A 22,588-nucleotide genomic window follows, 5' to 3' on the forward strand; every position below is an offset into this window, starting at 1 on the left:
TTTTCCAGAGAATAAACCCAACCCAGGGATGGAACCCTAGAATCCTACATTGGCAGGAAGATTATTTACCACTGAGTCACTAGTGAAGCCCATTAAAAATACCTATTACATTAATCTAAATGCTCAGATTGTGAGTAGCTTTTGTTAGGAATTTTCTGTTTGCTATTTTTCCTCAAGAAGTATTCCAATGATTTTAGCAGGTTTAAATTGGGGCATACAATTGTCTCTCAGCATCCCTGGGGGATTGGTTCCAGGAACCCTATGGATACCAAAGTCTGCAGATGCCCAAGCCCTTTATGTCAAATTGTGTAGCATTTGCATATAATCTCAGCACATCCTACATATACTTTAAATCATTTCTATATTACTTATGATATCTGATTCAATGCGCATGCTGTGTAAATAGTTTAAGTACAATGTGGAAAGTAAAAGCGTTAGTCACTCAGTCATGTCCCACTCTTTGCAACTCCATGGACTGAAGCTTACCAGGCTTCTCTGTCCATGGAATTCTTCAGGCAAGAGTACTGGAGTGGGTAGCTATTGCTTTCTCCAGGGAATCTTCCCAACCCAGGGATTGAACCCGGGTCTCTTGCATTGCAGGCAGATTCTTTACCATCTGAGCCACAAGGGAAGTTCAAGTACAATGTACACACTTTATAAATAGTTGCCAGTTTGCTGTACATTCAAGTTTTGCCTTTTTGAAACTTTCTGAAATTTTGTTTTTCAAATATTTTCCATCAGTGGTTGGTTGAAATTATGGATGCGGAACTCATAGATACAGAGAGCCAGTTATATATGCAAAGAATGTGAAAATTGATCTATTTAGTTAATTTGGTTTATACTGATGTATTTAACAAAGATTCTAACATACTCTGTTTTGAGGTAGACATAAGAAATAAGAAACACAGGTGTATCTTTTATGCTTAACAGCAGATCTTCTGAACAAAAAAGATGCCAGGCTGCAGTCAGAAAGATTTTCACATCTTTATCTGAAGACTGTCCCTAGGTTGGGAAGATCCCCTGGAGGAGGGCACAGCAACCCTCTCCAGTATTTTTGCCTGGAAAATCCAATGGATAGAGGAGCCTGGCAGGCTACAGTCCATGGGGTCTCACAAAGTCAGACACGACCAAAGCAACTGAGCACGCGTGCATGCATAAGAACTAAATCAAAGTTTTCATCAGAAAATAGCAAACATTGTTTCAAAACGGAATTGATGCTGTCTGGGGTATTGTCTGTGGTAGGAGAAACTTCTGATTAGCCATTTTAAGAAGATATTGTATTTTTATCAAACTTCATCACCTTATATTTAAATATATATATACATGTTATATAATATGGATTTCCCAGGTAACTCAGAGGTAAAGAATCAGCCTGCAATGTAAGAAACACGAGTTTGACCCCTGAGTTGGGAAAATCCCATGTGGAAGGAAATGGTAGCCCACTCTGGAATGCTTCCCTGGGAAATCCCATGGACAGAGGAGCCATTAGGCTAAAGTCCATGGGGTGGCAAAGAGTCAGACATGACTTAGTAACACAACAATTTCATATTTAATAGTTTTATATAAGTTAAAATATTTCATTTTTTCCTTTTTTCTGGACAAGCATGTCATTTAAAAAATTTTGTCTTTATTTTATTTCTTTTTACCTTTCTCAAAGATTAAAAATATATTTTCTGTATTTCATTCCCTTATGTGTGTACATGCTAAGTCACTTCAGTTATGTCTAACTCTTTGAGACCCTATGGACTGTAGAAAAATTCATGGGATCTTCCAGGCAAGAATACTGGACTGGGTTGTCATTCCTTCCTCCCAGGGATCTGCCTGACCCAGAGATCAAACCTACATCTCTTAGGTCTCCTGCCTAGGCAGGCAGGTTCTTTACCGCTAGCGCAACCTGGGAAGCCCTTTATCCCCTTATACATATACTTATGTTTAGCATTTCATTTGCCTGATATAGGGAGCTAAGTTTAATTTTCCAAGATGTATATCTAGTTGCTTAAGCACAATTTATGGAGTGTTGTATTATTTATTTTCTGATTCACCCATTTAAATAACTTGTCTGGTTGTCTACTATGTCAGGACCTAAAATAATAAATAGTAATGGACATATCCTTGTGGAAATTAAAATTGTTGGAGAAAATATATCAGTAAAATAACTAAAGAAATTATTTTTAGCTTTTGGTATTTATTATTGCTTCAGAAAAGGTAAATTATCAGCCTGGTACTATGAGAAATAATGTACAGGTAACTGACCTAATGTCGGAGTTCTCCAAAGAACTCTAAGGGAGTATAGATTGGAACAGGTATTTTACAAACTGAATTATTTCAGTTAGTTAGGTAAAGAAAAGGACAAAGAACAATTTAGGCAAGAATATTAGGATGTGTGAAGACCCAGTGATGTCAGGAAAAATTGTTCATTTAATTAAAGAGGAATGATGCAGCAAGAGCAAAAAGATAGAAGAAAGTGTATAATGCTTTCAAAGACAAGGCCAGAGCAGAGGCAGGCAATTGAGAATAATTTCTAATTTAAAACAGGTCAAATCTTGTAATTGACACAGATATACAAACAATAAATTGGGGGAATTCCAGATTCCTTACTCTTTCAACAAGTTGAAAAATGGTGACCTTCACTAACATAAGAACATATATAGGATAATGATATTGTTTACTTTGTTTCATTTTTGAGGTGTGGAGTTTTAGTTGTTAATATTTGGGACATTTGAGGAGATGCTAACTGACAAAGAATAAGTGAGCTGAAACCTAAAGAAGAAATCTTCTCAGCATGTGCACATGCGTAAACACGTGATAAGTAGTAATTGAGACAAGGATGGTGGATGAAAAAGACCAAGAAAATATAAAGAAGAAATGGTTAAGAAGAAAGAAATGGTGAATGATATTGAATTCTATTAGATACAGGATGCTTGGGGCTGGTGAAAAAAAAAAAAAAGTTCAACTAAAAGAGAAATAAAGGATCCATTTAGTGAAGCAGAGATCACTTATGATCTAACAGTGTGCTGATGCCGAGGAATCATTAGGTAGGAGTTAGAATGCAATGGCTTGAGTAGTGAGAATAAAATATGGTAAATAGTGATGAAATTCAATGGCACTTCAAGAATTTTTCTAAGAGTGATAGAGAGCAAAGACAGTATTTTTTATTGGGATTGAGGTCTAATGATGATGAAAATTGTGTAATTTAAAAAAATTGTAATTTAAAACTGATGTGAAGGATAGCACTAAGATATTGAATATTCAAAAAGAAAGCAGAGTGATAAATAGTGTGTGATTCTTGGGCAGTGGAGTGAATAGATTCAAATATAGTTGAAATTGGCTTTATTGAAGAGGAAGGAAGTCATCTCTGTTGAACAGGAGAGAAGATAAGATGCATGCGTATACACGGAGAAAGATGAGGTAATCTGTTAGTTTTTCTTTTTCTGTGATATAGGTCATCTTCTGAGAACAAAGAGAGGGTGTGGAAGAGAGATTTGTTAAGAATGGAGAATGGGTGATAAAATCAGTTTCAGAGAATGTGAAAGAATGAGGACTTGAAGGAAGCAACAGGATTCCTAGCAGCATTAAAGCGATTTCACGTTGGTGATTGTGAATTAATACTGCAGTATATCTGATCTGTTCTAAAAAGCACTTGGCGTCTCAGGTGTTGACAGAGAGGAACAGATAATTTACCTCATACATAGGGTGATTTTATTGAACAAGTGGGACCAGAATACGTTCCAGGAAGTTAATGATTGGCAGAAGAGAATCAAGGTTGATAAGAAAGAAGGTGAAGAAAGAAGCATATTGATGGAGCGGAATGAGGTCAAATGGGCTGCAGACATCAACGAGATCAGAGAATTTTCATGTTGGAGAGAGATAAATGAGCAATCTTGAAAGGTAAGAGTGTTTGTGAAGGTTGCTAAGTTTATATAAGACACTTTTTAAGATGAAATACTTAAAGATATTCAGAGACCAAGGTGTTCCCATAGGGGGGCTTGGCTGTGGCAGAATGAGGAAGTTACTATAGATGAGGAGACAGAGAAATTGTGTAATCAGGATGTAAGAGGATGGTTCATATGGACATTAATGGATCAGAATACTGTGATTCAACAGCCTGGTCAATAATGAGGATGCCTGGGAGCACATAAGCCATGATGAGAGGAGGGAAAATGAATGTTAGAGTCATAAATAAGTGGGAGAGACTTAAAAAAGATGGTGTCTGTACTGTGGTTCTCAGTCATCAGGTACAAACTAAGAGACACATTTGGAAATTTATATTAAAATGGTTCTTTTTTTATCTGTAAGCTGCCGATCATGGAAGTCTTTCAAATTATATGTATTTATTATAACACACCAAGCTTTCCAAGTGGCTCAGACACTAAAGAATCTGCCTGCAATTTGGGAGACCCAGGTTTGATTCCTGGGTTTAGAAGATCCCCTGTAGAAGGGAATGGCTAACCATTCCAGTATTCTTGCCTGGATAATCCCATGGACTGAGGAGTCTGACAGGCTACAATCCATGGGGTCGCAAAGAGTCAGGCATGACAGAGCAACTAACACCCGCAAACACACACACACACATGACTATATTAAACTATATTATGAAAGTGAAAGTCGCTCAGTCATGCCCAACTCTAGGATTTCATGGACTATAGAGTCCATGGAATTCTCCAGGCCAGAATACTGGAGTCGGTTGCCATGCCCTTCTCCAGGGCATCTTCCCAACCCAGGGATTGAATCCAGGTCTCCCGCTTTGCAGGTAGATTCATTACCAGCTGAGCCACAAGAGAAGCCCAAGAGCACTGGAGTGGGTAGCCTATCCCTTCTCCAGTGGATCTTCCCCACCGAGAAATCCAACTGGGATCTCCTGCATTGAAGGCTGATTCTTTATCAACTGAGCCATCAGGGAAGCTGATATTAAGCTGATAAACTATATTGTATGCTATAATGAACAGAATGTAAAAATAAACTTCATTCTCTGGGTGGTGATATCAACTATCACCAAGTAATAACCAAGAATTAAGAATTATCTATTATAATTTAACCAGTAAAGCCTAAAAATAATTTCTATTGTCATAACTACATACTTTTCCATGTATCCCATGGTACTCTTATTTCATGTAATCTCTAATACAATATGCAATTGTCCAGTTTTCTTTTCCTTTAAGGCCTCAGGCTTGATATTAAAATATTCTTATTAAGCAGTCATTAAATGTAATATTTTTCTTATGCATTTTAAATTCGAAATTTGTAATTTATGAAATGGTTTTTGAAATATCAAAGGTATTTTTTATTTCCTGATTGGTATTTTGTGGGGGAGGTAAATTACAAATGAGTAGTTTCATGAAAACTTCCTTTGTAGTTTTTCACACATGCTTTGAATAACAAATGATTATAAGTCATTATTAGATTATTTTCAACCAAGAATCTTCCCTGAAGGTTCTTACACCACATTATCCTCTGTATAACTTTATTTTCAGCATACAACAATTTTATATTATTTAATATCTTTATATTGTTTAGTATCTTTGACTTTCCTGCAAAGTTTCTTTTTAAATTTATTCTTCAAGTTGGTGAGTATGATTGTTTCTGTTTATTTCCTTCTCTCAAGAAGTTAAAATTGTATGTAATTTTCGACATTAATATCAACAATCAACTCATATTGCAGTTTAGGAAAAAATCATTTATGTAAAATTACTTTCCATGCTCATTTTGTAAACAATGGTGTGGAGTATGAATGAAGCTATCTTTTGTATTTTTTGATTCTTTGTCTTGGAATTTTCCTGTTGTTCTTTTCTCCAATTGTTTAGCCTCTTTTATTAAATAACCCACATTTTTCTCATTTATTTTAAAATGTTGGATCAGTTGATGTTTTCATTATTTGGTTTCCATACATACTAGCTAATTATTTTCCAAAAGGGAAAGATTTAAATTAACCATAAGTCTGTGAAAATGAATGTCTGTTTTCCTGCACATTGTCCAACTCTGTGTGGTTGAATTTGATTTATTGATTCTGTAGGTTAACATCTATATCATTAATATGTTAGTCTGTATTTCTTTGTTTAGTGATGAAGAAAAAGTCTTTTCATGGGGTTATTATTGACAAAAATCTTTACATTAGCAATAAAATGATGTTTTTATAATTTAACCTAATTCTCTTTCTTGTCTATGTGTGATTAGAAACATAACTATTTACTTATACTTTCTTTGAATGTTTTATTAATTTTATCATCTCATGGTTTGCATTTAACGTTTTGATTTATTTGAAATTTGCTCAAGTATATGTTGTGAAATTAGCGATCTATGTATTGCTTCAATTTGAACTAATATTCCATCTGATTCTATCACTTTTAGCATTTCCTAGATCATGTTTATTTAATTATCAATTCTCAAAAACAATAGTCATCTTTCTTTCTTTTTTGGGACAAAGAAAAAGGCAGTTTAATTATGCTAAACATTTAAACAGCAACATTCTTACAATGCCAATATACTCTTAAAATACCAAATTTTTGCTGGTGCTAAATGAATTCGTCAAAACTTTCAGAAAACAATTTGAGGAGGTGAGAAAAATTCTTAATTTGAAAATAAGTTTATCCCAGTTTTTTCAAAATTTACTCTTAGTAAATTTATAGAGGAATAAATATAGGATATGGAAAAGGTTTTATGAATAATATTGTAAAGTAATTAGCTTCCAATTAAAATAAATAAATTTATATTTAAAAATTAAAAATATCTGTTATTCAATACTTCTAAATATTGAAAAATTTTTAAAGTGTAAAATAAGTAAACAAACAAAAATAAATAGCTTGTATCATGCATTCTTTTATTTTCAAAAAAATAGAGAGCAATGCATGCAAAAACTCTACCTACAAGTAACCACTGAAAATACAGCCTATTTATTCAGTTCAGTTCAGTCACTCAGTCATGTCTGACTCTGCAACCCCATGAATCGCAGCATGTCAGGCCTCCCTGTCCATCACCAACTCCTGGAGTTCACTCAGACTCACGTCCAAGTCAGTGATGCCATCCAGCCATCTCATCCTCTGTCATCCCCTTCTCCTCCTGCCCCCAATCCCTCCCAGCATCAGAGTCTTTTCCAGTGAGTCAACTCTTCCCATGAAGTGGCCAAAGTACTGGAGTTTCAGCTTTAGCATCAGTCTTTCCAATGAGCACCCAGGACTGATCTCCTTTAGGATGGACTGGTTGGATCTCTTTGCAGTCCAAGGGACTCTCAAGAGTCTTCTTCAACATCACAGTTCAAAAGCATCAATTCTTCAGCACTCAGCGTTCTTCACAGTCCAACTCACATCCGTACATGTACATGAACACTGGAAAAACCATAGCCTGGACTAGATGGACCTTTATAGGCAAAGTAATGTCTCTGCTTTTCAATATGCTATCTAAGTTGGTCATATCTTTCCTTCCAAAGAGTAAGGGTCTTTTAATTTCCTGGCTGCAATCACCATCTGCAGTGATTTTGGAGGCCCCCAAAATAAAGTCTGACACTGTTTCCACTGTTTCCCCATCTATTTCCCATGAAGTGATGGGACCAGATGCCATGATCTTAGTTTTCTGAATGTTGAGCTTTAAGCCAGATTTTTCACTCTCCTCTTTCACTTTCATCAAGAGGCTTTTAGTTCCTCTTCACTTTCTGCCATAAGGGTGGTGTCATCTGCATATCTGAGGTTATTGACATTTCTCCTGGCAATCTTGATTCTAGCTTGTGCTTCTTCCAGCCCAGCGTTTCTCATGATGTACTCTACATTTAAGTTAAATAAGCAGGGTGATACAGCCTATTAGAAATCTATTATTTTGCTTTAATAATATATATTCCATTATACAATATATAATATATAAAAATAATATCTGTTACATTAAACAATAGTATACTAGGGTATAAATGTACCATAGCTTTAACACTTCCTTAATTGTGAATTCTGTTGATAACTTTTTGTTCTTTGTTTTTACAATTTAGCTCTTAGTAAATAAAAACAAAAGATAGGTTCTGCCTAACTTTAAATATTTAAAAAATATTTTGTAAGATAAATTGCTTAAGATAGAATTGCTGGTTAAGATTCTACTTATTTTATGCTTTCATAAGTATTGATAATTTTGTACTCACAATCATTGGCAGTTCAACAAAGTATTAATTGTTTAGTGTTCTCACAGGTGAAATGTGCTCTATTATTTTCATTTGTGTTTCTTTATTAATGAGGCAATAAATTTTTTTAAATTTTATTCATCACCTTTAAATTTCTCTTGTCCCTTTTTGGCAAATCATTGGTATTATTTCTTAATTTTAGATGGCTTATTTGTTTGCCTCTGTGTGTGTATGTGCTTGAAAATATGATCTAGTTAAGTAGAAAAACGACGTTAAGCTGGCAGATGGAGAGATACATGGTTATTATACAAATGTAGAATTTATCCAGTTCATGAAAGACATAGGTTTTTTTCCCCCTCTATTAGTCAAGAATCTACTGCCTAATGAATTATTTCAGTGATACAGTGAACTATATGTCAATGTGGTTTGAAATAAAAATTTTAATATTAAATTTAAATAATTATACCTTTGTTAATATAGCTGTGTTTTAACCATAGTTCACACGTTGTTGAAATTATTCATTATATAGAGAATGTTGAAAAGGAAAATGTATCTGCTTTAAACCTACTCCTTTGAAAACCTGATTCAGAGAGGAAATGAAATGCATCTTATTAATCTTATTAAAGGAGAATAAAACTATTTTTCTCAATAAGGACTGCAAAGTGAGATGGAGATTTAGTCTCCCATTTTCTGCCTTTTTTTCCCTTTTAATGTTACACCTAAAAGCTTACTTGTACTTCAGAATGAATGCATTTTTCACTGTCTGATTTGATATAATCACCACTTACCCTTTTCCCTCACTTTTCTCTACTGCATAGATATTAAAGAGAGACAAAGAAAGATACCCAGAGTGAGCTGAAGCAGTCTAAGTTTAAAAAAAGAAAAAATGCTCAAGAGTAAGCAAAACAAAGGTATTGTAAACAAGCAAGAGGTAATCTACGCAGAACCAAAATTTTCCAAGTCTCAACAGCAAAAAATATCTAAGACAAATCAGAGAAATGTCCAGTCAAGAGAACAGCAAGTAGACTACATGGAACTGAAATTTCCCAGATCTCACCTTCAGCACAGAAAACAGAAAAAAGGAAAAGGTACATTATTATAGTGTTATATTTTGCGATTTGCTAGATCTTGATTCTTGAGTTTTGAAAATTACTTCTTTCAAAGCCATTGTATAATAAAATTGCCTCATTACACTGATTACCTATCTTCAGAACTCTCCTTAGTCATTTTAGATATTACCATGAAATTTTTTTGTCTCTTAAATAATCTTTCACTATGTTCATTTCCTCTGAAATATTCCTACAGAATTGTATTACTTGTAAGAATTATTGTATAAAATCTACTGCTTATTTTTCAAGTAATTTTAAAAATAATTCCTGTTATTAGTCTTCAGTTCAATGTAACTCAGTCCCACAACTGTTTTTGAATTTTTACTGTTGCTCTGATCCAAAACTATGATACCTATAAAGATGAAGCTGCAATAACCACTTAGCTTCAAAAAAACTAACAGAATTTGTTAAAGATAGATTACAGAAAAATATAATAATAATTAACTCGATATTGGAGTTAAAGCTGAAAAATGAGTAGAATGTGATAATAATGTTCTAACCTAAGCAACTGAGTAGTTAATCATCTTACCTTCCATTAAGAAAAATAAGGTTTACTCACCAATAAGAAAAATGTGTTTAATCTAGTAAAGGCAGATCATATATGAAATTTGAATTGTCTCTTGATCAGTTCAGAGGAAAATGCCCATAAAGAAATTGGATTTTAAAGACTAGATGTCCCAGAAGAGGATGGAAAAGGGTAGGAAAGACATGATCGTAGGTAAGATTGCAAACAGAGACAATATAGGTGAAAAGTCTATCATAGAGAAAAAGAACATATATGACTTAAGCAGAGGAAGATTCAAGATGGATACCTATGAAATGCATGTCCAGAGAGGAGAAAATAAACTATGTCTAATACATGACAAGTGGAAAATTACTTCTTTGGACTTAGCAAAGTCCAAAAATTTGGGGTTTGGCAAAGTCCAAAAAATTGGAATTTCTGTTTGAGTGCCAAGAAAAGCATATAAGCTACAACTAAGGGTTAAGAAGTTGAAGGAAATTTATTATGGGAATAAAGTTAGTCCAGAAAACATTTTTACAATTCTCACTGAGAAAAAAACAACATAAGAGAAATGATGATAATAAATGAAAGACCTATATGAATAACAAGGAATTATATTAGATTTTCAGATGTCTGAGCCCAAACCTGGATGAATGTGACAAAATTTATAGAAAGAGATGAGGAAGAAGATGGCAAAAAAGAAAAACTTTCTCTTAGAAAATAAATTTTCTAAAGGAGACTGGGTGGCATGGAGTAATTAGGGCATACAATAGGTTTTAACTTGGGCCATAAAGAAATTGCTTTTCCTCTGAATTGAAAAGAAGATAATAAGGTATGACTATATGAATATCCATATAGTAAGGCAGAATATATGAACATTCATATTTTCAGGAAGGTGGTCAAGGTAAGGAAATTCATGGTTTCAATTTCCTTGTAAAACAATAAATTTCTTGGTGCTTGAGTTAAGAGTCTTACTGAGGCTTGATAATTTTTTTTTTTTTGGTAGTCAAAGAGGGACTTTGGGCAGAAATTGACCAAAACTAAGAAGATTAGACGTGCTAATATTTATCCACAACGCTGTTTAATTTCTAAACTTGGAAATTTGACTCTTCACACTCTTTCATCCATGAAACATTCAAAAAATCTTGAAAATGACCACATGTTCAAATAACCTGCTTCTCTCTTGGACTGATGTCTACCTGCTTTCAGGAAGAATACTGACACAGACTCTCTTAAAGGCTCTCATCTTTCACTCTAAACATTTTTCAATCCTTTCTTATGTTTCAAGAAAAATGGCCATATCTTTTTAAAATAGGTGTCTGCAAAGATTTCAAATTGTTCTTAAAGTTAAAAACGATAATAATCCTATAGTCTTACAGGTTATCTCTCCACTTCCATTCCCTCCTTTGCTCCCTGAATTCCAGTCAGACTATAATTTCAGTTCCATGAATACATCAAACTTCCTGTCATCTGAAATCATTTATTGATAACTCTCCTCGAGTTTGATCCCTGGATCAGGAAGACCCTCTGGAGCAAGAAATGGGAACCCACTCCAGTATTGTTTCTTAGGGGATCCCATGGACAGAGGAGCCTGTTGGATTACAGTCCACAGGATCACAAAAGAGTCAGACAAGACTTAGTGCCTAAACAACAACCCCAAGTGGTGACTTCCTCCATGTCTTTTGTACTTCAAGAAATAATTAGCTCTTACTTTCCTCCAGCTTTCAGTAAAATGTCTTTTTTTTTTTTTTTTTTATACAAGTGCATTTCCTGTTCTCATGTGTCTGGATTAAAACTTGGTGAACATACTTGTATGTCTTTGTAAAATTTATGATAATTATTTCTTATCTCAACAAAGAGCAAAAATGTGCTTTGCTATTTCCCCCTTGACTGATTGATTGGCTAATGGGTGAATATTAATATTCACATAGAATTTTGAAAAAAATTTTTTTGCATGACAACATTGTTTTCTCTAGGTGTATTTCAAGTCTCCTAGCTGAGAGTATATTTTCAAATTGTTCAGAGTCGATAATTTATAGATGACTAGGCGAGGAATATGCAAAGATGCGGGTGAGTCAGGTGACATACCTGGGGCATCAAACAGGATCAGAAAGAACTGAAGTCAAGAAAAAGCTAAAAGGAGGAAATCTGGGTATCAAAGAACTTATACAAGGATTGGAAAATGAATGACTGCCCTCTGAGAGTGAAACAAAATGGATTTAAATTTCATATTTGATGATTTGTGGGAAATGATGAAACTTCATCATTGTTTCTGTTTCCTTTAGTGTTACACCACCGATCTATAGTCTGGCAAGTGATTACTGCCAGCCTGGGGACCTTGTGCGTGGCTTTGTTGACAACAGTGTGTGTCTTGCTTGCAAACTGTAAGTAATTAAGAAAATAATCTGTCCTTGGTACAGTCAATATATCAACCACGTAATACGTTTCAATGATTTGTGATCAAGACTGAATTTTTATTGTCCTCATTATTTTATCCTAAACAGAACTAATTATTACCATGATTTTTGCCATAGTATATTCCAACAAAGAAGACCGAAATCAAAAACTGTCACCTGTTCCCACTCTATCATCTAAAAATGGTGGTGAGTACTCTCTCTGTTTGGTCCACTTCTAATATTGATTATTAGGGTTAAAAGGTTTGTTTTCCTAACATCCACAAAACTTCAGTGAATCAGATAGAAAAAAAAATCCTCTTATGGTATGTTTAATCTTTTATCACAGAACTATTAATATTGGGAAAGATGAGAAAGATGACACAGGAGAATGCAAGAAGACCCAAAGTATTATGTATAATAGGTAACTGTTGTTTGTGATTTGATTATTTTTAGGAGAAAAATGGCATAAATTATGTTAAGGTGGGAGCAAGAGAAATGGGTGAAGATGGCAAAAAGGAAAAGAAAACGAATGAAAAACAAAGGAGTTATGTCTCAATAACATTTTTCTGTTTCTAGCTTTCCCTGATGGAGATGATTCCTCTAGCATTTATGGAGTTAGAAGAATTTTGATTTTATTAAAATACATTAATTTTATTTATACATTGATATTTTGGCTATGATATAGAAAGCTGTTATTGTTTTGAATTCTTTTTTTTTTTTTTTTCACTTACTGCAAGTTTACTCAGTCCTAACAGTAAATTCAGCACTTAAAAGAATGCGAGAGATAGGGAGAGACTATTTCTGAGCCTATTTTTTCAGGAAGTCAGGATGGTTCCCCTCTGACTTTCTTTCAAGGAAATCTTTCCTTTTTCAAGAACAGTGTTAGATTCTCAGCACAGATGCATTTGCCAAGAAAGGTTTTCCATACACTAAAACCAAAAGGGTAGGGTCCCTTTGTCGCTGAGGCCAAAGACATTCCTCATGAGTATTCCTGATGAACATTTCCTATGAGCGGGGGCGGGGTAGGGGGGGTGGTGGACAAAGAAAGAAATAAAAGGGAAGTAATAAAAATAATGCAGTAGTTTGAGCATGACATAAAAATATTTTGGTTTAACACTCCCTAAATAGGGAAAGGAGTACGTCAAGGCTGTATATTGTCACACTGCTTCTTTAACTCATATTCAGAGTACATCATGAGAAACGCTGGACTGGAAGAAGCACAAGCTGGAATCAAGACTGCTGGAATCAAGGAGAAATATCAATAACCTCAGATATGCAGATGGCACCACCCTTATGGCAGAAAGTGAAGAGGAACTAAAAAGCCTCTTGATGAAAGTGAAAGAGGAGAGTGAAAAAGTTGGCTTAAAGCTCAACATTCAGAAAACGAAGATTATGGCATCTGGTCCCATCACTTCATGGGAAATAGATGGGGAAACAGTGGAAACAGTGTCAGACTTTATTTTGGGGGGCTCCAAAATCACTGCAGATGGTGATTGCAGCCATGGAATCAAAAGACCCTTACTCCTTGGAAGAAAAGTTATGACCAACCTAGATAGCATATTGAAAAGCAGAGACTACATTGCCTACAAATGTCTGTCTAGTCAAGGCTATGGTTTTTCCAGTGGTGATGTATGGATGTGAGAGTTTGACTGTGAAGAAAGCTGAGCGTCAAAGAATTGATGCTTTTGAACTGTGGTGTTGGAGAAGACTCTTGAAAGTCTGTTGGGCTGCAAGGAGATCCAACCAGTCCATTCTGAAGAAGATTAGCCCTGGGTGTTCTTTGGGAGGAATGATGCTAAAGCTCAAACTCCAGTACTTTGGCCACCTTATGGGAAGAGTTGACTCATTGGAAAAGTCTCTGATGCTGGGAGGGATTGGGGGCAGGAGGAGAAGGGGACAACAGAGGATGAGATGGCTGGATGGCATCACCGACTTGATGGACCTGAGTTTGACTGAACTCCGGGAGATGGTGATGAGGCCTGGCATGTTGCAGTTCATGGGGCCACAGAGTCCAACACGACTGAGTGACTGAACTGAACTGAACGGAAGAAATTTAAAAGGACCCAACAATTATGAAAGTGGAAGTCTAAGTAAAGATTAAAAAAGATGAAAAGAACTAATTTCAAGTCTAATTAAAAATAAATTCTCTGAGTAAAAAGAGAAAATCTCAACAGATGCAATAAACAGAGACTAGATACATCAGTTGTTAATTTTTTATTTAAATTAGTGATTGACTTGAGAAACTGCTTGTTGTCTCTCAGAAAAAATAAACAACCTATGAATGTCAAATATTAGCCATTCACATTGCTTGTGTTTTTGTTTTCCTTTCATTTACCTAATTTGAAAATAAAAAGAAATCAAACAGGAAATTAAGGAAATGTGAATTATAACCCCAATGAGTTAGCATTACATAACCACCAATATGATTAGAATTTGAAAAGACTGACAGTAACAAGCTTTAGTAAGGATGTGGAGTTAATTGTACTGGCACAACCCCTTAACAAGCCTACTCTTAGACACTTAAAAAAGAGAAATGAAGGCCTATGTCCACATAAGACATGTACAAGAATATCTAGAGACACTTTATTTATAATAACTAAAAATTATAAGCAATCCAAATATAAACCTCCAGATGAATGAATCACAAATCGTGGGTTAGTAAATAATGGACTACTCAGTAATGAAAAAGAATGAAATCTCTACACACACATAAGTAGAGTCTATCTAGGCTTCTCCAGTACTTCTATCTGTCCCAGCAGTTGTCTGAGCAGATGAGGGGGCTTGTCTCCCATGCACAGGACCTAGGACTGGAATGCCCAGATTGTGGCTCACCCTGCTTTTTCTTTAGGGTGAAGGTCCTTCTCCTTGTATCAGATCCCTCCCAGTGGTGCAGGTCCTGAAACGAAGCCTTTTTCCCCATCCTACTGGGTTACACATTTCCTGCTGTTTTGATTTTATAGGAGTCCTTCTACCAGTTTCCAGTTAGTTTTTCTTGAGCATTGTTACACATGTAGATATTTTTTTGATGTGCCTGTGGGAAAATGAGTTCCATGTCTTCCTACTCCACCATATTGTTCCCCCTCCCTAAGTCTACATTTTTTATGATTATAAAAATTATTAAAATACACAAATTACATGGTTATTAAATTGTTGAAGTATAAGTTTTAGAAAATTACTTACTGAATTTTATTCTGTGTATTTAAATTGCTTCCCTGGTAGCTAAGTTGGTAAAGAAATTGCCTGCAATGCCGGAGACTGAGGTTCAAACCCTTGGTAGGGTAGATCTCCTGGAGAAGGAAATGGCAAGGAATATTTAAATTAACAGCAAAAATTTTGACAAAAGTGAAACAGCTCATTAGTTGCTTTTTGTGTTCATATGGTTATATGTTGATTAGCTTTTTATTTATGACATTTATTTATTCACTTATTTGTTTGACTGTGCTGGGTCTTAGTTGCAGTACATGGGATTTTCCATCATCTTTGTGGCATGTGGAATATTTCTAGTTGCCACATGCAAGCTCTTAGCTGCAACATGCGGGAGCCAGTTCCCTGACCACTGATCAAGACTGGGTCTCCTGCACAGGGGCTCGGAGTCTTAGCCACTAGACTACGATATGCATGTATAATTTTGATCAGATCAAAAAACATATTTATAATGCATTTTCCCTATAGATAAAATTTTATTACAAAATTTAAGTAGAAAAATTAAAAACATGAGCTAAATATTGTTCAGTTCAGTTGCTCAGTCATGTCCAACTCTGTGATCCCATGAATCGCAGCATGCCAGGCCTCCCTGTCCATCACCAACTCCCGGAGTCCTCCCAAACCCATGTCCATCAAGTCAATGATGCCATCCAACCATCTTATCCTCTGTCGTCCCCTTCTCCTGCCTTCAATCTTTCCTAGCATCAGGGTCTTTTCCAATGAGTCAGCTCTTGGCATCAGGTGGCCAAAGTATTGGAGTTTCAGCTTTAGCATCAGTCCTTCCAATGAATACCCAGGACTGATTTCCTTTAGGATGGACTGGCTGTATCTCCTTGCAGTCCAAGGGACTCGCAAGAGTCTTCTCCAACACCACAGTTCAAAAGCATTAATTCTTCGACGCTCACCTTTCTTCACAGTCTAACTCTCACATCCATACATGACCACTGGAAAAACCATAGCCTTGACTAGATGGACCTTTGTAGGCAATGTAATGTTTCTGCTTTTCAATATGCTATATAAGTTGGTCATAAATTTTCTTCCAAGGAATAAGTGTCTTTTAATTTCATGGCTGCGATCACCATCTGCAGTGATTTTGGAGTCCCCCAGAATAAAGTCTGACACTGTTTCCACTGTTTCCCCATCTATTTCCCATGAAGTGATGGGACCAGATGCCATGATCTTTGTTTTCTGAATGTTGAGCTTTAAGCCAGATTTTTCACTCTCCTCTTTCACTTTCATCAAAGGCTCTTTAGTTCTTCTTCACTTTCTGCCATAAGAGTGGTATCATCACATATCTCAGGTTATTGATGTTTCTCCCGGTAGCCTTGATTCCAGCTTGTGCTTCTTCCAGCCCAGCGTTTCTCATGATGTACTCTGCAGAAGTTAAATAAGCAGTGTGACAATATACAGCCTTGATGTACTCTTTTCCCTATTTGGAACCAGTCTGTTGTTCCATGTCCAGTTCTAACTTTTCCTTCCTGAACTAAATATAGGTTTCTCAAGAGACAGGTCAGGTGGTCTGGTATTCCCATCTCTTTCAGAATTTTCCGTAGTTTATTGTGATCCACACAGTCAAAGGCTTTGGCATAGTCAATAAAGCAGAAATAGATGCTTTTCTGGAGCTCTCTTGCTTTTTCCATGATCCAGCGGATGTTGGCAATTTGGTCTCTGGTTCCTCTGCCTTTTCTAAAACCAGCTTGAACATCTGGAAGGTCATGGTTCATGTATTGCTGAAGTTAGCTATGGTTTTGTTTAAATCTTGTCCAGATATGTTACCAAAAAAAATGCTTATTTTGCTTTCTACCTAATATCCATCTGTATAACAGATAGGAAGATATGGGAATTGTGCTAGTAGTAGTGACTTATTGTACAGAGTACACATTAAACATATTTCTACTTTTTAGAATGTTCCTGTGACCATTGTTCAGCTCACTGGATTGGATTTGGAAGTAGTTATTATCATCTTTCGAGTAAAACCAAAACCTGGATGGAGAGCCATGCTGCCTGTGAAGAGCTAGATACCCACCTTCTAAAGATCGATATCAAGGGAGAGCTGGTAGGGGAAACACTTCTGCTTTTGTTTATTTGTTTGTTTTTGTTGTTGTTGTTGTTATACTGTAACTGTATTTGGTTTGAAAACATTAGTGATTGATGCTATAATTTGGGAAAACTGAAGTTCTCAAAAGTCTATGATATTTTGTTTCTTTGACTCAGTTTTATTAGGGAAAAATTAGAGAAACTCCACTTTTTGAACATTTAATGCTAGGGAAAAAGTACATTAATTAATGAGATATCTTGAGAAAAACTCTTATTAATACTAAGTGGATGTGTGCAAGCCCTTGGGAGAAATTTAACCAATAATCTTTGAGTCAGAAAGGAGTGTATTATAATATGTACACATTTATGGTTTATGATTTTTTCCAAATAGGAAATTTTATCAATGCTTGGAGTAAAAGGATGGATAGGTCTCAAAATGAATGAAACAAGTGAATCCTGGTTATGGGAAGATGGCACCGCAGTAACTGAAAACCTGTATGTACAGTGTTTTGATAATTGAACTTTCCTGAGATTATATCTGGGGTTTGTGTGTGTGTGTGTGTGTGTGTGTTTTATGTGTGTAGGGAACAGAAAGAGGAACCAAGATAAAGGAAATCATTATGTTTTTTGAGGATAAGTCTGTGGGATTTAATTGGGGGAAAAGTGTCAGTTCTTTCTACATAATCTCAGCTTTAGAACCTTTACATTGTTAACTTTACTGGACTCTTAGGAGAAATTTGGGCATAGTTTCAGCAAGTTTATAAATCTATACATTTCTATCATAGTTTTATCATTGTGATTTGCTTTTGTTGTTGTCCAGTCACTAAGTCATTTCTGATTCTGTGACCCCATGGACTGTCTTCCCTATCCTTTACTAACTCTCTGGGTTTGCTCAAAGTCATGTCCATTGGGTCAGGGTTGCCATCCAAACATCTCATCCTCTATCGCCCTCTTCTCCTCTTGCCCTTAATCTCTCCCCATGTCAGGGTCTTTTCCAATGTGTCAGCTCTTCACATCAGGTGGCCAAAGTATTGGAGCTACAGCTTCAGGATCAGTTCTTCCTTTGGCTTATAAATTGTCATTTGGCTTATAATTCTATTTAAACAAACAGGATTAGATGCTGTTTAGTATCAACTGCTAAACTTAGTTTAAATTCTGTCAATCTTCAGGGGTTTGTTCTTATTTTGTTTAATTTGTTCATTTATTCTTTCTCATTTTGTTTGTTTTGTTAATTTTAAACTTGAGATAAAATTGGCATTTGAAGATTTTATTGCTTTAATTTTTTTTTCAGGTTTGAATTCCTGAAAATGGAGAAAGATGGTTGTGCATATATTGATGGAATTTATGTTTATGCTGCTAAGTGTTCATCTGGGAAAAGTTACGTGTGTGAGTTTAGTGTATAGCAGCTCAATTTTGCTAATACAAGTTGTTAATGAATCCTAATTAATTAAAGAGCATAAAATATGTTGCTGCTTTTATAAAATTTTATTAGTTATTACTTAAACTTTTTTTTACTGCATGCACAATTCTTCAGTTACATTTCCAAATTTTAAATGTACTCAAAGTGAGGAAACTTTACCACCCATAAATTCCTTGGGAGTAAGTAGTCTCCTTATGAGAGCTCATATTAGTAATTATTTATGTAATAAAGTTAGCAAACATCCTTTATGAACTAAAAAAATTGTAAAAATTGGGATATAAAACTAAAAAGGAATTCTACCTATATCAGTTAGGGTTCTGGCATGAAATAGACATTTAAGGTTGTTCAAGAGATTTACAGTGGTAAACCACATTTGCCGGGAGCCACCACGGGAGACCTCACCCACGACAAGGTCATGTGGAAGAAAACTGTTAAGCAAGGCTTCAGAACTCATGGGGCTCCCTAGGCTTTCTCGAGCATCTACCCCAAAACCAAAATCTGTCTGTTTTACTATTTCATGACTTTCACCAACTCCTCTGACATTAACAGGGGGCTAACCCTGACCATCTTTCTCTAGAGAAAATTAACTTAGGGCTATAGCTAATAAGTCTCCTGGACATGAGAGGAATATTTCAAATCAAACCCCCTCTGTTAGCATTCTAGCTTGCTTGGCGGGTCTATCCAGACTCTTGCAGCTACACATGTGATTATTCGCAGCCTCCCAACTGTGAAAGGCATGGAAAGCCTAAAACATGGAGCCTTTTAAAGAGTTAAAAGTTATTAGAGTAATGCTAATGTAGGATTTCATTATTGGGCCAATGCTTGTTGCTAAGTTTCCATATCTCTTATCCACTGTGCACCTGGGAGTGCATTAGTTAACATAGTTAGAAAGTAAGAAAAACAAGTGTAGCCTTGAAATTAACCACATCAGACTTTTGAGCTAATTGGCTCCTTCTTGTAACTCACTGCACCTTTGCTCTGTGAGAAATGGATCTTGTTTAATACTTTCTGAGGCTGACATAGATTAAAAATATAAAGAAAAAACACTTTGAGGGAAAAAAGCTTTTTGGTTGAGCAGGCTTTATCAAAAGAGGGTCATAAAATGTTCACAGGCCTCCAAGGCCAGAAGATAATGTACACAATATTGTTTTTGGGAAAGGTTTGCAAAAAAAATCCTGGTTTCGATAAAGACAAAACAGATGTAATGTTTGGGCTGACTCTGTATGACTTTGCATCTTTCATTTCCCTCTATGTATAAGACAAGGTATAAAAGTACCTTTTAAAATAAAGCTATTGGGCCTCGCTCAAAAAAGCTTGGTCATCCGGTGTTTTTCTTTTTTTTTTTCTCTTTTTTTCTCTCACTTTCTTTTTCAGGCTGATCCCTTGGAGCATAGAGGCTGCCTGCGTTCACTTTCCTGCCTGAGCTTCTAAGACTTTATTAGCTTTCTGTGTAAACCAAGGAATATCAGCCTCTTTCTCTCCTCTATTTTCTTATCTACAATATTCTTTCCTTATCTCTCTCTTAATCATCCGACGATGCCGTTTTTCCTTCAGGTTCCCCTGGACCCTGCGGGGGCTGGACCCCGGCACGCATTGGTGAGGTTTAATGGAAAAACAAGAAATAGCAAGATTTATAAACCTTTGTCCAGTCTTGCAGGCAAACCAGTATGCTTATGTTCATGCATACTCCTTAAGAACAAAGCCCAGGCTTCCCACAGCCCTTCCATCTGGTTTAGTAGTCTTACAATCAGTCCCAGGTACTTGTCTGCCCCACATAGGACTCCAGACTGTGTCACCCAATCCATGGCTTGACCCATCCAATCCCAAGAGTGGGTCTCCATTCGTATAATCTCCCTTTTCCTCTGAGTTCACTCCAGTCCTGACTCAAGCACTTCTCTTCCCTTCCTACTTGATTATTTGTGTATCTTTCTTACAGTCTTGGTTAAACAGGAGTCCTTTTGCCAGTTTCCAGCTAGGTTTCAGTGAGAATTGTTCCACATGTGGTTGTATTTTTGACATGTTGTGAAGGAGTAGGTGAGCTTTATGTTCTTTTACTCCATCATGTTGATCTGAACTTCCTTTATTCAATTTGCATATAGCATTCCTATCTTTTGACCTGCAAAGTTTCTGTTTAAAAGCCAAATGATAGTCTTGTGGGAGTTCCCTTGTACATTGTACTTTGCTGTGCTGTGCTTAGTCACTCAGTCTTGTCTGACTCTTTGCAATCCTATGGACTGTAGCCTGCCAGGCTCCTCTGTCCACTGGGATTCTCCAGGCCAAGAATACTGGAGCCTTTCCCTTCTCCAGGAGATCTTCCCAACCCAGGGACCGAACCCAGGTCTCCTGCATTGCGGGCAGGTTCTTTACCAGCTGAGCTACCAGGGAAGCCTCTCCCTTGTACAATACCAGTTGCTTTTCCCTTGATGATTTTATTAATAATATTCTCTTTTTGTTTTTAATTTTTGCCACTATCTTATAATGTGTTTCTTTGAGGACCCCTTCGGGTTCATATGTTTTTGTACCGTCTGTCCTCCCAGACAGGGATATTTGTTTCTCGGGTTAGGGAAGTTTTCTGCTCCTACTCCTTCATGTGAGTTTTCTGCTCCATCTCTTACTGGGGATCTGTATGATGCAATTGTTCATGCACTTGACATTGCATAATGTGTGTCTTAAACTGTCCTCGATTTTTAAAAGTCTTTTCTCCTTTTTTCCTTTTCTGTTCAACTTAAGTGCTTTTCTCTACTCTCTCTTCCAGACTACTGAACTGTTCATCTGTGGCATCTAATCTGTTGTTGATTCCTTGAATTCTACAGCTTTGTGTGTTTATTCTGTTATTTTCTAACTCTTTTTTAAAAATACTGTGCTCATCCTTTCTTCTCCTGGGCTCACTGAGTGTCTCTATAATCATTTTCCTGAACTCTGTTGGATAGATTGGTCGTATCCACTTTCCTTCTTTTTCTCTGATTTTACCTTGCTCTTTCATTTAGGACATTTTGTCTCTACAATTGTCTGTAATTCTCTGATTATCTCCCTGTATTAGGTAGCTTGGTCCTGCGTCTTGCTCTTGGAGAGGTGGTCTTATGTAAGAGACGTCCTGTGGGGCCAGCAGCAGACTCTTCTGGTCAGCGGAGCCATATGTTCCAGGGGTGACTCTGTGGACAGCATAGGATGACTACTAGGGGACACTGATAGGTGGGGCTGTCCCCATATTGTTGGTTACACTTGCAGCAAACATTTTTCCATGTTGTCACTTTTCCCCACTTTTTAAGTAGTATCTGTTTGATGGACACAAAGACCTTATTCCACAGTTTTACTGAGATACAATCAACATGCAACATTGAGTAAGTCAAGCATGTTGATCTGACTCTTTTCTATTGCAAAATGACTATCATCAGTGCATTACCTAGCATGTCTGTCCTATAACAGACACACATTTCTTTTTTTTGATGAAAACTTTCAAGATCTAGTTTATTAGCAACTTCCATGTATATACTGCAATATTATTATCTTATTCATCATACTGTACATTAGATCCCAAGAACCTGTTAATCTTATAACTGGAAATTTATGTCCTTTGAATAGTATTTCCACAGTCCACTCCCAGTTGCTGGTGACAATCACTTCTCTCTCTGTTCTCTGAATTTGATTTTTCAGATTCCATATGTATGTGATATCATGTAATATTTATTTGTCTTTGTCTGACATTTCATTAAATTCCATATGTGTGTGATATCATGTAGTATTTATTTGTCTCTGTCTGACTTATTTCATTATCAAGTATCTAAATTAAGGTTGCTTTTGTAATATGTAGCTTTGTATTTACCATGC

General features: G+C 36.0%; 1 protein-coding gene across 2 annotated transcripts; it reads left to right on the forward strand.

Annotated features, from left to right (window-relative positions):
- Positions 1-3,513: 3,513 nt before the first annotated feature.
- Positions 3,514-20,072, forward strand: LOC114113674 (killer cell lectin-like receptor subfamily I member 1). 2 transcript variants are annotated; one of them, XM_060414223.1, is made up of 8 exons: positions 3,514-3,888; positions 8,911-9,180; positions 11,989-12,087; positions 12,238-12,306; positions 12,446-12,520; positions 17,208-17,359; positions 17,732-17,835; positions 18,632-20,072. In XM_060414223.1, exons 2-8 carry the CDS (start codon positions 8,979-8,981, stop codon positions 18,741-18,743), a joined length of 813 nt encoding a protein of 270 aa, XP_060270206.1. In that variant the 5' UTR covers positions 3,514-3,888; positions 8,911-8,978; the 3' UTR covers positions 18,744-20,072. The 2 variants fall into 2 exon arrangements, with proteins under 2 accessions (XP_060270206.1, XP_042103471.1); XM_042247537.2 differs by lacking the exon at positions 12,446-12,520.
- The last annotated feature ends 2,516 nt before the right edge of the window (positions 20,073-22,588 follow it).

Source organism: Ovis aries, chromosome 3, assembly GCF_016772045.2.
Source record: "Ovis aries strain OAR_USU_Benz2616 breed Rambouillet chromosome 3, ARS-UI_Ramb_v3.0, whole genome shotgun sequence".
NCBI lineage: Eukaryota > Metazoa > Chordata > Mammalia > Artiodactyla > Bovidae > Ovis > Ovis aries.

Bases quoted from the DNA above. Each gene is read 5' to 3' on its own strand.
- LOC114113674 (XM_060414223.1), top strand. From the start codon at position 8,979: ATGCTCAAGAGTAAGCAAAACAAAGGTATTGTAAACAAGCAAGAGGTA. The intron at 12,307-12,445 runs GTGAGTACTCTC...CTTTTATCACAG, and splicing joins TCTATCATCTAAAAATGGTG to AACTATTAATATTGGGAAAG. The intron at 12,521-17,207 runs GTAACTGTTGTT...TCTACTTTTTAG, and splicing joins CAAAGTATTATGTATAATAG to AATGTTCCTGTGACCATTGT.